The following is a 15491-nucleotide window of genomic DNA, read 5'->3' as shown; positions in this document are numbered from 1 at the left end:
TTACCTAAGACAGTAAATTACAAATAGTAAGGTTTTTTAGTTTGTAAGTCAGTGAGCCCTGCACACCCAAGCCCCACTCAGACCATGTTGAACAAGGTTTGAGACAGAGGCTGTCCACACCTGAAGATAACAGAAGCTTGGGCTAATCTGGAGGTTAAGTCAGCTTACATGTCAAATGGGAAGAGAAAGGAGGATGTCAACTCGCACTTTTGAACCAATGGACAAATTCCTGCTGCAGAAGAATCAGTTTCAGGGAAAGCTAGTGTTTAACACTGCCAGCTAACCCAAAGATTTTGCTCCAGGATGAGCCTCAGGCCAAAGGCTGGTTCCACAGAAAGCTGGCAGACAGGGGCTACATCCATTTTGTTGGAGGACAAGGCATGGCCAGGGCACCGGTGGCAGAGGCTGTGACAAGGGCAAGTGGCAGGTTCCTTATGCACATCCGTTCTGGGCATCTGTTCCCCTGTTAGCTTACTGCATTCCTAAATTACTGGCCCATGCTAAGCCTAAGTTAGGAGAAGACTAATTTAAGTAGCCTCTGGCTTTCAAGGTGTTCCATCTTTTCTTGAAAGTAACACAAGGTCAGTTCCTGTTGCTTCTTAGGTGACACTAGGTTTAGAGCTCTGAAAAAAATTGCTAATATAGTAGTGTTGCATTAAGCTACAATTTCCAATCTTTCAACAAAAGCTTTACCACAGCTGTTTTAATCATGGATTCTGGGGTCAAGTGCACACTATTTGCTCTTAAGAGTAGCAATGTCTTAAAATAAGAACTGGTCCAACAAGAGCATGATTTTCTTTAGCAGTCTTCCTCAGAAGCAAATTCAATCATTATGCCAGACCTGACTACTTGTAGATAGTTAAAGAACGTACATACAGTGTTTGGACACTAGCAGTTGTCTTGATTAAAGAAATTTATTCCAATCTTTTGACATGATTTACACTGTTGCTGAAAAGGCAGTAAAATGGTAAAGACCTGCAATTCACTTTAATATTCTTCACCTTCATCTTCTCCATCCATTGAGTCTGTGCCCACTTCTTCATAATCCTTCTCAAGTGCAGCCAAGTCTTCCCGAGCCTCTGAGAATTCTCCCTCCTCCATCCCTTCACCAACATACCAGTGAACAAAGGCACGTTTGGCATACATCAGGTCAAACTTGTGGTCCAGACGAGCCCATGCCTCAGCAATGGCTGTAGTGTTGCTCAGCATGCACACTGCACGCTGGACTTTGGCTAGGTCACCACCAGGAACCACTGTTGGTGGTTGGTAATTGATGCCAACCTACATGAAAAGCAGAAGACAGTGAGTTTTTGTAGCATTTGACAACAACTAATCAAGAAATTCAGACAACAGTAGCTGAACAGATTGTTTCACTTATGAGAAAAAAGTTCTGTACAAGAACATAAGCCTCCATCTCAAAATACACATTAGGTACCTACAGAATATCTTAATGAGAAGTATTATACTTAAGTCAATAAAGAGAGTGAACAGTCTGTATACAAGATTCACAATGACATGACTGAGACTTGCCTTAAAACCAGTGGGGCACCAGTCCACAAACTGGATTGTGCGCTTGGTTTTGATAGCAGCAATAGCAGCATTGACATCCTTGGGGACAACATCTCCACGATATAGCATACAACAGGCCATGTACTTGCCATGGCGAGGGTCACACTTCACCATCTGATTGGATGGCTCAAAGCAAGCATTGGTTATCTCAGACACAGAGAGTTGCTCGTGATAGGCTTTCTCTGCTGAAATAATTGGGGAGTATGTTACCAATGGGAAGTGGATACGAGGGTAAGGCACCAAGTTAGTTTGAAATTCAGTAAGATCCACATTTAAGGCACCATCAAATCTGAGTGAAGCGGTAATGGAAGAGACTATTTGACCAATGAGGCGATTGAGGTTGGTGTAGGTCGGGCGTTCAATGTCCAAATTCCTACGGCAAATGTCATAGATGGCCTCATTGTCAACCATAAAGGCACAGTCGGAATGCTCCAGAGTGGTGTGGGTAGTCAGGATGGAGTTGTATGGCTCAACAACAGCTGTCGAGACCTGTGGTGCAGGGTAGATGGCAAATTCCAATTTTGATTTTTTTCCATAGTCAACTGACAGGCGCTCCATCAGCAGAGAAGTAAAACCTGAGCCAGTGCCTCCCCCAAAACTGTGGAAAATCAGGAAACCCTGCAAGCCAGTGCATTGATCAGACTGAAAAAAAAAAGAAATACATGTATTACAGCACTTGTGCCTAGACATTCAGAACCCCAGAACAAGCCTATCTCAAGGAACCAAGTCTAAATTGACATATACCAACTGTCCAAGCTTCAGAAAAGCACTGAATTTGATTCATCTGTTGTTAATCAAGAAAGTGCCCCATAAAAAACAATCCAAATTTGTATTACTGGGTATTTTAAGTTCTCTCCTTCTTGGAAAAGGACCTTTCCACTTTAAATACTTAGAACTTGATCTAGGCTGTTCTTAGGACAAGGCCATGTAACATTGACCCAGCAAAGCAATAATTTTCAAAGTACTACAGAAAATTGACATTCACTACCAGCCCAAAAGGTAGTAGATCCCTGTAACATTACACTGTCCAAGAACTGTTGCTGTAGTCCTGTAAAAGTTGCAAGCACATTACTGAGTTTAGGGAAAAGAGCTGTCAAATTATGCTGCCATTCTGGCTCTTCTCAGTTGAAGAAACTGCATTCTTCCTAGAAAGGAGTGCCACATGATGCTCAGCTTGATTCCCAGGACAGAGTACAACAGCTAGCTTGTAAAAGGAAACAAGGACAGCATTTCCCAGTTCAGAATACAGACTGCTATAGACTTCTCTGTAAGGCACTTTGCTAAGGCACTGTCTCTAAAGCTAGATGTTGAGTATAAAACAAGTTTTCGCCTGCAAAAGGAACATTTCAATGACTCATTTAGTATTCATATTAAAGCACTAGAGGTAAGCCCTGGATTTCTTTTCTGCAATGAGAACACATTGCAGAAGTACTCAGTGCAGGACAGCTGCTCTAAAAGGAACTCTAACCTAAGTCAGACCTTCATAAATTTGCCAGATGTTCAAAGGACTGTGAAGCCTGAAATATCACAACTTACTGAGATTTATTTCCTTTTTCTACCATTGCTACCATAAAATAGAATCTAAGATTATAATAAAAGGAAATGCAAACATAAAAGTCTAAGCCACAAATGCAAACACTCCTATTTAAACTTCCTTTCAAGAGCCCCAGCCAGAGACCAATCCTTTTCCAGCAGGAACTACGCAAATCAGAATAATTATGTACACAGACTCAGTCCTGGCTTTACCAAGTTGAACATGAAGGTAAAAAATTTTGTATGTCTCATCAGCATTTTAGGCCATTTGAAAACCATATTTGACAGAAGTATTCCAAACCGCTCTCAGCTGGCTAAGAGTAAAAACTGATGCAGAGTAAGTCCACAGCTTCTCCCAGCATGGAACAAACAGAGCTCAATTTACATGCCTGTATTTGAGAAACTAATTTCCAAATCCTGTAAAACAGGCTATAGTAGTTTGACAGCCTTCAGTGCAGAAAAGTCTTACCAGTTTCCTGATACGCTCTAGAACCAAATCAATTATCTCTTTTCCAACTGTGTAATGACCTCGAGCATAGTTATTTGCAGCATCTTCTTTACCAGATATCAGTTGTTCAGGATGAAAGAGTTGCTTGTATGTCCCATTCCTAACTTCATCTGGGGAGACAAGAGGAATATTCTTTTTATAAGTTACTTTCTACATAGATCACGCTTTTTAAACTTCCAAGGAAATCCAGAATAAGGTATCCAAAACTGTATCTAGAAATAAAAAGTAGCTTGATTTCTACCTATCAGTGATATATAATACCTGCTACGGCTAAGTGCTGAATACCTGAGAAAATAAGTTACTGCTTAAGAACTATGTCCTATACTATGCAGGTTAGTTTAACTTATTTTTGTCCTGCCAGAGCAATTTAAAAATACAAGTGTACCAGCAGAATCCCTTTTCCATAGTTTATAAATCCTCACTTAAGGCCCAGGCTGCAGATCAGCAGCATCTGAAATACCACTTTTCTGCTATATTTCCCAAGCCCTCCGGGCTGTTGCCTGTTGCTTCTGCAGCAGTGGGCAGTCACTGCCTGTACCACTTAATCACTCCCTTTCTCTGCTTCTCAATTGTACTTTCTTTCAAGAGCAGAAAATGTTCAAGAGGAAAGGGAGATACTCCTTTAGAGACAGCCAGTAGTTCAAGCACTGCTACAGCAAAAAACTTGAGCATAAATGGCTGTACTATAAAGTGGCCACATGAATGCACACAGAGCATCCCCCCTGTCTCCTCAGCTACAGATTTGAAATCTTTAGAGTCACAATCCCCCCTAGCTATCAGAAATACATATTTACATCTAATGACTTCTGTCCTATCAAAGGGACAAAGACAACTCAGCACTGAGCCTGGTTTAGCTCAAGCCATTCTTGAGCTATATGGTAATGAAGCACTACATATGTTTATTGAAGTCAGGTGGAAAGCAAAAACAGCTTTATTAACTACAGATGAAGTTGCCTCTTCATATATATTCTGTTTTTAATCTGAAAGTGAGTCAGCAAGACTTAAAGATAAGCAGAGTAAGAGATTTAAAAATAGTTACTATTTGAACCAATTTGGGCTGACCAGCTACCACTGCAGTCCGTAATCCAACACTCTGAAATATTTCTAGGAATGCACCAGAACACAATTTGGACAAGTCAGCATAATTGAAGATACAGATGTTTCTAAGATGCTTTGCATTACAGTTCTAAGATATAAAGGAGATCCACGCGTAAAAGGGGAAAAAGCATGCAGCTATAGCAGCAGGAGGCAGCAACACAAGTCAAAATGGTTCTGAGGAAGTAACAAACCTTCAGACTTGGAGGATAAGTCTTGCACTATGAAAGTGCACTGGAAGAAGCTAATATGATCTATAACTGAACCTATTTTTCTCTGGATATGCCATCCTTTCCTGTTAAATCTAATTGGAGTAGATTTAAAGACATGTTGACTTCTCAGACATGCAACTGTCCTATTTCTTGGTGGGAAGTTTAATGGTATTTTACACATCCTGCACAGGACTAGTGCACACATAGAACAGACCTGCTGCTTTCACTAAGGGCAGCATCTATCCAGAAGCTTCAGAAATCCCTTACGTATGCACAATAGGCTTTTCATAAACATCATGCTAGCCATACTGCATGCATATGGGAAGAATCATAGTAGCCCATAAAGAAGTTAAACCAGTAATTTTCAAATAGGCAGGGAAGGAATAAAGAAAGAAGGTAAGTCCTCAGACAGGCACAATGTAACCTTTGTAACTGAAAACCCATCTTTCATAGTATTACCAAGCATTTCATAAGACAGGTCTTTTGCCTATCTCCCACACTCTGCTTCCCTCATTAGCAAATGCTGGAACACTACCTTTTACTACTTGTCCCAAGACTCATCAGCTATTACCCTAGAGGCAGGGTGAGAGTTTTGCCACCTGCTCTCCCTCACCTCATTTCTCAGCTTTTTCTGGTTGCTTAGAGCCACCACCTGGCCAGCAGCAGCAGAAGCAACAGCCATGGGGCTCAAAACTGGAGAGCCTGGCCCAAAGCAGCTACTGGAAGTAATACAGAGCAGGGCCAGGAGGTGCTTTGGCTATTTCAAAGTTAGTCCAACCCTCCCAACCCTTTACCTGCCCAACAGCTTTCTCTCCTGCAGAAGTTTCCTATTCTAGTAAGCACACAGAGTAGTTTGGAGCATCAAGATGAAAAGTGTCAAGACACCCAGTTTGGGTATATAGGAACAGCCTAAGCCTAGTCACTGATCCCCCCTTCACAACCCTTTTTATGCATTACAGAAGGAAACAACTGCACCAGCACAGAACTACTTCTGAGAGCACAGAATCACTACCTCAGACAAGAAAGCCACGAAACTGGCTCTGACAGAATGACTTGGCTCTCACCAGTCTGCATGCCTGTAAAGACAAGACTGCTGACAAACAGAAAAAGGGCCTTGTGAAACAGGAGGCTCACATCAGGCTGGGCACAGACCTGATGCAATGGATTAGCCAGTGGCAGATGTGGCTGAACACTATAAAAGCTAGCATTGCCAGAGCCAGGATAAGAGCAGATTGTTTTTCAGAGATCAGGCAACAGGAAATTGAAATGCAAGAATTTGTACTATTCAAAACATGGGTATTATACTATGGAAAAAGGTAGTCATAATTTAATTCAGGCCAAGTCCGTAAAGGTTTGGAGGTCCCTGAATTTAGGATAGCAACTAAAGATTCATTTCTGCAAGTGCTATTCAAGCTACAGAGATGAAGTAGAAAACAGTTTTGGGAAGGCAGAGGAATCATTCCCATGAACAAAGAAGTTACTTAATGATACATATTTCTTCTTTTAAAGAGGTTCCTATTGACTGCTGCACATTTTATGCCATCATATTGTTTCAAAAGTTTAAAATTAGTTCCTTGAATAGCAAGTATTGGTATATTCAGAAGATGCATTTAATACTATAGGTTGGCAGATGGCAATATAAGTTCTTTACAGTTCTAGAGCACACAATATTTGCCAAAATCTCAATGAACATAAAGCAAAGTATTTGCTGTGTCACTAGGAAGACATCCAAGTTAAATCAAATCTTATAGTATGTTCTACAGTCCCTCACAGGGATCATTGTATTTACCTATTACTGCTGGTTCAAGGTCCACAAACACAGCACGAGGGACATGTTTTCCCGCACCAGTCTCACTGAAGAAGGTGTTAAAGGAGTCGTCACCACCACCGATTGTTTTATCACTTGGCATGGTACCGTTGGGCTGGATGCCATGCTCCAGGCAGTAGAGCTCCCAGCAGGCATTGCCAATCTGCACACCAGCTTGACCGACATGGACTGAGATGCACTCACGCTGCACAGAGGGAGAAAAAAATGGGATCAGTCAACAGAAACAGCAGTTTCCTTGTTTAGAAAACATTCGGCTCACAACTCAAACTCCCATACTGCCAAGCTATTAAAACTCCAGTGAAGCTTCACTGTCTTGGCATATGGCACAAAATCTGACAGAACACAAATGCTTCTTTCAGTCATTATCTACTTCCACCTAGAAAGACCTTTTTGGACACTGTCATTCTTACAAGCTCGTTTCTCCTTGTTGTTCATTTCTTCCAGACAGGAAGTTTGACCAGCTCCCCCAAACCTTTCAGTAGACTTCTCTTCAAATACCAAGTAATTAGAAAAAGTGATGACTACTCCTGTCACTGGCCTAAGTGGCCAGAAAACACACCCAGCATTCCAACTCCAGGAGCCACCAGAGGGAGCAAAACCTTTTGCAACACCAGGGCCATTTTGTTTTTAATATATGTAAAGCCAGAAAAAAAAAACTCTGATCATTCTCCATGAGTCTTTGTCTAACTAAACCCTTAGCAGCACTTCACAAATATGGAACAAATGCATTGCTGTATGCCAAGTACTAAATGCCTTAACACCAAACAAAACTACCTCACTAAACAGCCAACTAAGCTGCATAGAAAATAGCTCATGTCAGCAGAAGAATCAATTCATACCAATTTATGGATCCCTGAGTCTCCTTTGATGTCTGGAGCATAACCCTAGTTTCATAAGTATTTCAACACAGGGGTTTGAATATAAAAAGCCAAACCATAGCTCTACTAACCATCTCCAAACTCCAGGTCTATCTGCAGAATTTTATATCTAACTTATTCTGAGTGACAGAGTTGAACACTCTAGAAGAGTAAGCATATGGTGGCTTTGAATAATAGTCACAGATTTAACTATGTTCAGACCCTAACATTTGGATAGTACAATTAATCTGCCCCCTAGAATTCCAGATTAAGGGGAACCTGAAACAGCCTTGTCCACATCAATAGTCAATGCAGGGGAGCAGGAACACAAAATCCTTTCCATTTCTTTGGGAATCTCAACAAATTCAAATCAGCATTTGCTAGATAACACTGCCTGTTCAAGCACAGTACTGTACAGCTGAGACCAGTTGTTTCCCAGCTTCCCATCCATCTTAGCAATGTTTTCAAATATCAAGAGTTTCCAGAACAGCAATCCACATCCTTTCTGCAACCAGTCTTACCACTGTCTTCCATCCCTCAAAGTTGCTGCCACCCTACTCCTCTCCAAGGCCATTACTTCTTCCCACTCCAGACCCAGAGGACTGGGCTTGGCAGGTTACTGGAATGGTATTGAAGAGCCAACCTAGACACTGTAGAAAGAGCAACAGGAAAAGCTTCAGCATAGAGCCCAATACAGTTGTACTGCTCCAGAGAAGCTAGGCCATGGCAGTGAATCAGGCCACAATCATTTTCAGGAGAGCAGAGGGACAGCCTGCAACTCTTTCTCTAGTGAAGAGAAAAATGGATACAGATATTAACTTCACCACTTCAGTCTGGAGCCTGCCCTGAAGCAAGAGGAGCTTCATTTGTGAAGCTCCTCAGCAGCAGAGGAAGACCACTAGAAGGTAGAGCATAGCGACTAACATGCCCAAGCAAGGTGGAAGCATGGTATTTGTCAGAATACATGCAACTTTCCAGCAGCAAATGAGCTAGTGCCTCTTCCTGAAGCTACCCAAAATAATGGCAAACATTCACGTTCCAAAGAAAAGACTTAAGTCTCAGAAAGTACAATTTGCTCAACACAGCAGGTAAAAGACAGCAGAGCTCAGGTCCTGCACATGCCATGTTAAAAACATACATATTTAGCTTGACAACATGCAAAGTTCCACAGAATAGGACAAAATAACTCCATGCATCAGTACAAACTAAAAAGCCATTTACAGTGAAGCAGCTCTGCTAAAAAATGGAGGTTACAACAGAAGCCAGCTTGAATGCGCCCACAGTGAGTGCATTCTCATTGTTGATAAGGCAAACAATCTACTGGGCTACCTGAGGAAACAAGCGGCCAGCATATCAAGGGACATTACCCTCTACTCTGCACAGACGGAGCTGTGCCTGAAGCAGGATGCCTGGAAAGTGTAAGGGACCTACAGCATGACCTAGAAGGACAGTTGGGGGCAGCTAGGCTTGCCTAGGCTGGCAAAGAGGAGAGTAAGGGACCATCTAATAGCAGTCTACAGTTACTGAAAGGGCAGTTACAAAAGATAGAGCCAAACACTTCTCAGCAGGAGCAGATCAGATAACAGAGGGAGACAACCACAAATAAGAGGCTTAGGAGGTTCAGGATAGGCATTAGGAAAAGCCTTCTCAGCAGTGTGGGGCAGCCCTGGAACAGGTCACCAGAGGTGGAAAGAGAGCTCCATCCTTGGAGGTCTTCCAGGACTTGGCTAGACAAAGTCACAGACAACCTGACTTAGTGCTAGCTGTAGCCCTGCTTTCAGAGGTCTCTGCCACCTGCTTTCCTGCAATTCTACAAAGTACTTTTAAGTATTATGTAACTCTTCAGAGAAACATGAATTATAAGACATTCTAATATCTAATAAGCTCTATTTTGCTCTGTATAACCACTACACTGCAAGTTAAGCTTGACAAAATACCTAGCATGCCAAAGAACAGAATCTGAGCCTTCAAATTATCATCTCAAAGCCCTAGAGCTAGACAACAAACAACTGTCCCACTCACTACAGCTCTGGGCCCTTAGATATTTCCAAGTGGAGGTTTCCTAGTAGAGAAGGTTCAAAATCACATTACACCCAGTACTGCTAAGTGCTGTACTCAAACTGCAAGTGAGGACCAAAGGAATCCTACAGTAACCAAAATACTAAATGTTCCTTTCCCCCCACTACTTACATAACTCTGTGCTTCAAAATATTGAAAGGGAAAGCCAAGCTCTTTACTTTCATGAGAATGATTGCAGGGGCTCAGACCGAGTTCCAGGAAGTTGAGCACCACACCATAAACAGGGATGTGGTTTTCCTGGGATGACACTCATCCCTTGCAGTTGGCATGCTGACCAGTGAGGTGGGAAACAGCATCATATGCAGTAGCTTGGAAACTGCATTCATACTTTGACCTGGCTTAATTTAAAAGTGTGACCATAAACGGCTCCCTACTGAAGAGTAATAACAAGGCAGGCACATGAATATTCCCCTCCAATATCCTCATAACCTGTTTTCAGCACAGACAAGTGTTTCCTATGCATTCAGTAATCCCACAGAAAAAGTTTAATTCTATGTAAGCTTCTGACATCCAGAACCTCTTCTGACAGAGGTCTGCAGAGCAGACACACACCACAGCACCTTGGGCATGTCCTGAAGTCATCTTTAAAGACTTCACTGGACACTCCCACAGCTTTTGCTCTGGAAGACTGAAGAGCTGGTGTCTCCATCCTATTTATGATGTTACAGCCCTTTCCATTATCCCTTCAAGGCTGATCAGTCCTAACTGACGAAGTCATTCCACATCTTCGGGTTTATTACCTTCTCGGTCTAACGAAGTCCTTCGGGAAACCTCCACGGCCAGCCCATTTCCCGACTACCCCAAACCGCTTCACACCGACACCATCACCTGACCGCACCGCTGGGGCTTCCACCGTGAGAAGGAGCGAGTCACCTGACTCCCGAAAAACCCCGGCGCCAGTGGCCTCTGCCACCGCTTCTCCACGCGGCGCCCGGGAGGTGCCGCCCCCCTTCTTCTCCTTAACGGCACCGGGAGCTCGTCCTCTCCCAGGGCGCGAAGGGGCGCCGGGCTCCCGGCCAGGCTGGGCCGAGACATGCCCGCTCCCAGGGCGCCCCCCGGCCCAGGGTCCCGGCCGGGACCGCCCCCAGGCTCCGGACCTGCGGCACCAGCGCGCTCGGCGGCAGCAGCGCCGAGCAGGCAGGGCCCCACCGGCGGCCCGGGGCGGGGAGAGCCGGCCCGGCGCACGCCGCCATGTTCTCGGAGGCGCCCGCCACCATTTTGGGACAAGGCCGCGCGGCGGCTCGGCTCAAGGCGGCTCGGCCCTACCGGGGCGACCGGCCCGGAGCCCGGCCCTGCCCGCCGCCTCCCCCCTGCGGCGGGCACAACGGGCCGGGGCGGGCCCGCGCCGCCGCCCCGCCCCGCTCGCGCCGCCTCAGTGCGCGGAGCGGCGCCCGGTGACCCCCCTCCCCCCGCGTCTCGCGCCCGCCGCCTCCGCCGCTCACCATGGCTCGGGCCGGCGGGCGGGAACTCTGGCAGCAGCAGACGCGCAACGAGTCTGGACAGCACCGCAAAAGCGGCCGCTCTTCCCGGGCCCACCTTATATAGGGAGGCCCGGGGGCGGCTCGCTCCCCGCGCCATGCTCATTGGCTGCGCCTTGCCCGGCGTCGACACGCCCTCACGGCGCCATTGGGTGTCTGCGCGCGGAGGCCTCCCGCTCTTCCAATCGGCGCCGGCGCCGGCCGCGTGGCATGCCCCCGGCCGCGCGCCATTGGGCAGCCGGTATGAATTTCAACCTCGTGCGCTGCCTATTGGCTTATTCGTAACCAAAGGGCGAGTCGGGGGTGGGGCTTAGCCTTCCCGCCAACGGAGGTCGGCGCCCATTTTCTCTCTTCAGGCGCTCGTCAGGGCTCCTTGTGGGGTCGCTTGTCGCGCGGGTCCGGGGCTTCGCTCTCCCCGGTGAGCCCGTGCCCGGCGGGCGGGGGGAGCGAGGAGCCGGGAAAGCGGTTTTGCCCAGACAGGGCCGCTGGGGCAGTTGAAACCCGGCTAAGGGGAGTCCCGGGTGCAGAGCAGCTGCCCTGGGACGGAGCCCCCGGGAGCACGGCCGCGCCGCGAGGCTCCTGCGCCTTCGCTGAGGGGTTCCCGGGCGTTAGCGGGGCGGTCCTGCGCCCGGCTGTGGGAACAGGAGCCCCGTGAAAGTGGCCAGTGATGAAACCAGGCTGGGTGAGGCAAAGGGGTTCGCGCTTGGCTCGCAGCGTGGACACCCGAGGGCCCCTAACGCTGCAGGCACGCTCCCCGGCAGCGCTCATGAAGCTGGAGCAGTGAGACTTGGGCAAATCTTTATATCCACTCCCGAGGAGAGATGAGGCAGTTCAGTCACCAGGTAAAGTGCTGCCTGAACCAACAAAAAGCAGCAGTCGCACAACGAAGAGGACTTGAATCCAAACGACCAACTCTGTGAGGTCATGTGGATTCTACTGAAATCAGTATGTTTGGTGTTTAAATGCCCCAATTTAATCTGGGTATTTAGACAGGAAGAGCAAAAAGCCTGCGATGTGTCTTAATCTTTATATTAAACAAAAAACAATGATGTCGCCAAACTTCTTGTGTGAAAAGCAGCTGCTGTAGTATCTATGTGTAAAGCCTGGTGAGTGGTGCACCATCCTTTCAGGGGAAGCAAGGCATCCCTTTCAGGAAATTGCTTCTCCCCCTGCTGAGCTAAGCCGTTGAGGGCAGGATATGTATTTGAAAAGATTTTTTTTTATATAATAACAAAAAACCGCTTTGTGTTTTCCTCTTCCTGTGCAGGTCACTGTTCCTGAGAGCAGTCTGGACAAAAGCAGTACAATGGAGGTGTAAAATTCGAACGGAGTGTGATGCAGTCATGTCAGCCTGGGTCTATAGACAGCTGGAACAAGTAATGGGAAGTGATGAACCCCTCACTCCTACTAATCTCAAGGGCATGATAACTAAAGCCTAATAAGAGTGCTACTATTGTCATTACTGGTGTCATTGTGATCATTTCAACACAGGGTGTGGAAATGAAACCTGTGTGGGTGCAAACTCAGGGTTACTGAAAGGAAGGAAAGGCAAAACACCCCTGGAAAGCAAGGATCTGAGGATGGAGAGAGAGAGAGAGGGACGGGAAAAAGGCAGAAACTATATGTTTGGTATATATATGATGTATACCAGATGATAGATGGTATAGATATATGTGATAATGATGCTTGATGTAATGAGTGAGTGAAAAGCAAGCTGCAAGAGTCAAATAGACTCTGTAAGAGAGTTAAATAGAGAATTTGGTCGTCTCCACAGAGTGAATTTGACTAGGGCTTGAGCGCTGGTCGGGAAGGATTACACATTGAGCACATATATGTTGCTTCAGCAGGCTCTAGTTCCTCCTGCTACTAGCTCAATAAGTATACTATGACTATGAAACAAAAAATCTTTTTTGAACCAGTAAATGGGTGACTAGACCAGCTGACATCAGGGGAATACATATAGCTTTGCAATTAATATTTTTTAAAACAAGTCTTCTCCACTTTTATGTAATCTAATCCTCAACAAGCACAAACTGTTTAGTGTAATAAAGTGAGTATGTATTTGAAGAATCCAATCAACGTTAAAGTTCTAATAAGCCTCTGTTCCAGCTGATCTTTTGTATTATGCTTCAGTCAACTCTGAGGCCTGAAAGGACTTGTCTTTCTGATTTTACATCTTTTTCTTTTTTTTTTTTTCTTTAACTATTTGCTTAGCTTAACTTCATTGAGATGTGATCTTGCCTGGAAAGTGTGTTTAGTTCAGACAGTCATGCTTAGTGAAGCTGTTTGGTAAGGAGGAACAAGACAGTTCTAGCTATCTGAGACATACAAAACTGAAATCTGCAGTCTGGTGTTCAGACTCTTAATAGGAGGGCTCACAACACCTGAAGTGAAAGGTGCTTTTTGATACTCAATGCCTTCATAGCATCCCATGAGCAGTTATTGCAATTGCTAATGGGAGATATATCTATATATCTCTCTATATAAAAGCTATATATATATTGATACATGAAATAGCTATGGTATTTTAATTTATTTTGTCTGTTTTGAAAAAAAGTGGTCAAATGTTCTCCTCTTTTTCTCCTCCTACCATCTGTTGTGCTTTTCTCCATCAGAAACAAAAACATCAGCACCACTTGACCAGTCACATCTTTGCAAATCCAGCTTTGGAGATCATTGTCCTGCAGGATAAAACAAATAGGTCAAACTGGATTTCATTACTGCCACATACTGTAATTGTATTGCAGATATTTCAGTGTTGTCTCCCCTCCCCCCCTTAAAGCCTCACATTCCAGGCATTAGGTGAATCTGTGAGAATTTCTTGCTTTCTTTCAAAAAATGTATTTGGTTCTGGCCTTCCAAATTACCAAGAAAATCTTCAACCTATCAAGATGTTTGGCCTAAGCCCAAAAAACACATGGAAAAATTTTTTTTTAATTGCATGATTTTTAAACAAGTCTTAGGAGTTTGAGAGACTTGATTTATGTTCTTAAAGTACTCTGACCTGAAATAACACTCACAATACTCTAACTGTCCTTTTCATTCTCAGCCAATGCGGTTTAGTGGTGGGTCAGATCCTGAACTGTCACTGGTACAGAATCACATTGCAGTATTGCATACTGCTTTAAGAATTTTACAGGGCCAGAAGACTGAAAGGTTTAGATGCCTTGCAAAAGCAGACTATGGAGATTGTATCATTTTGTGAGTGCAGTGACTTGTCCTCAGCTTAGTTGTTAACGAGTAAAATTGGAGAATCAAGCTTGGCTGGATTATTCATAGCATGCCCTGGTCCAGCTTAAACTGAAGGTTTGACATACTACTCCTATATTAATTACTTGGTGGGATTAATTGTAACAGTTACTGGGAAGTGGATTTTTGAGATGTAGCTCAGCTTTGAAAAGAGGTGTTATTGCTGCTACTCTGGATTTACCAGGACTGCTCCAACTGCATGGTGTATTTGTCAGACTTCAGTGAGAAAATCAGGTTTTGGTGCTGTTTTGACAAATTGCATATAGCCACTTGGGCAGCAGCAATCTATTTGGTTGTACTGCACCACCTGCAATAAAGCTTCAGTCACTGGGCCTCACTGTGCTTCTCCCATGCCATTAAGGAGGTGTGAAGACAACAAGCCACACCGTTGTCCCTTCAGGCATTTTCGCTTGGCGTACCTTTCCCATCATCGATGCACTGACTAGAAAGAGCCCAGTCCTATAGAAGCTTGTGTTGCTGGATACCCATAAAAACATTTCTTGTGGACTGAAATGCATTTGACTTAGACTGGCTAAACATTAGCCTAAAGTCCAAGAGGCCATCAGACATCCGGGATTTCTTGAACATGTTCTCTTTTTCTGTTGGAGATTGTTGGAGTCTGGGGCTTCTTGAGGGTTTTGGATGAACCCTCCTTGAAAGCAAAATTATGCAGCTCTTTCTGCTTTCTTGGAAGCATTGGACAAATAATGCGTGCACATTCATTTCTGTCAGTGTAATCCTTTATGAAAACATGATAGCCTTACCTGATAGCCTTATCTGCTAACTACCCGTCAGTGCTGGCTTTGAGATGACCTACGGCTTCTATTCGCCATTTTCCAGTACTCAGATTGACAACAACAAAGTGCCACATATATTTCTGTGAGGTTTAGGCTCCTCCTCATTCCCAGTTCTCAGAAAACTTGGTGTGAGGATTGATGAGTGTGTATACGTAGCTAGCATAAAACGTTCAGATCTCATTGCTGTGGAGAAAATGCTTTACCAAGGCTTCATCTCTTCAGTAATCAGATTCATCTCCTCCTTCCCCACAACAGATCCATTCAATTTCAGATAATCCATCCTAAA

At 44.7% G+C, this 15491-nt stretch overlaps 1 protein-coding gene and 1 long non-coding RNA gene across 2 annotated transcripts; one reads left to right on the top strand and one right to left on the bottom strand.

Annotated features, from left to right (window-relative positions):
* Positions 1-895: 895 nt before the first annotated feature.
* Positions 896-11232, bottom strand: LOC112983875 (tubulin alpha-8 chain). Its single transcript, XM_026101259.2, has 5 exons — positions 11124-11232; positions 6707-6929; positions 3572-3720; positions 1531-2211; positions 896-1281 (listed from the first exon to the last, which is right to left on the bottom strand). Exons 1-5 carry the CDS (start codon positions 11124-11126, stop codon positions 988-990), a joined length of 1350 nt encoding a protein of 449 aa, XP_025957044.1. The 5' UTR covers positions 11127-11232; the 3' UTR covers positions 896-987.
* Positions 11233-11460: 228 nt separating this feature from the next.
* On the top strand, positions 11461-12618 carry LOC112983863 (uncharacterized). The gene is made up of 2 exons (XR_003259362.2): positions 11461-11577; positions 12427-12618. It is a non-coding gene; the product is annotated as an uncharacterized LOC112983863 (long non-coding RNA).
* The last annotated feature ends 2873 nt before the right edge of the window (positions 12619-15491 follow it).

This window comes from Dromaius novaehollandiae, chromosome 27, assembly GCF_036370855.1.
Source record: "Dromaius novaehollandiae isolate bDroNov1 chromosome 27, bDroNov1.hap1, whole genome shotgun sequence".
Classification (NCBI taxonomy): Eukaryota; Metazoa; Chordata; class Aves; order Casuariiformes; family Dromaiidae; genus Dromaius; species Dromaius novaehollandiae.
This window is presented reverse-complemented; position numbering and strand designations above follow the sequence as displayed.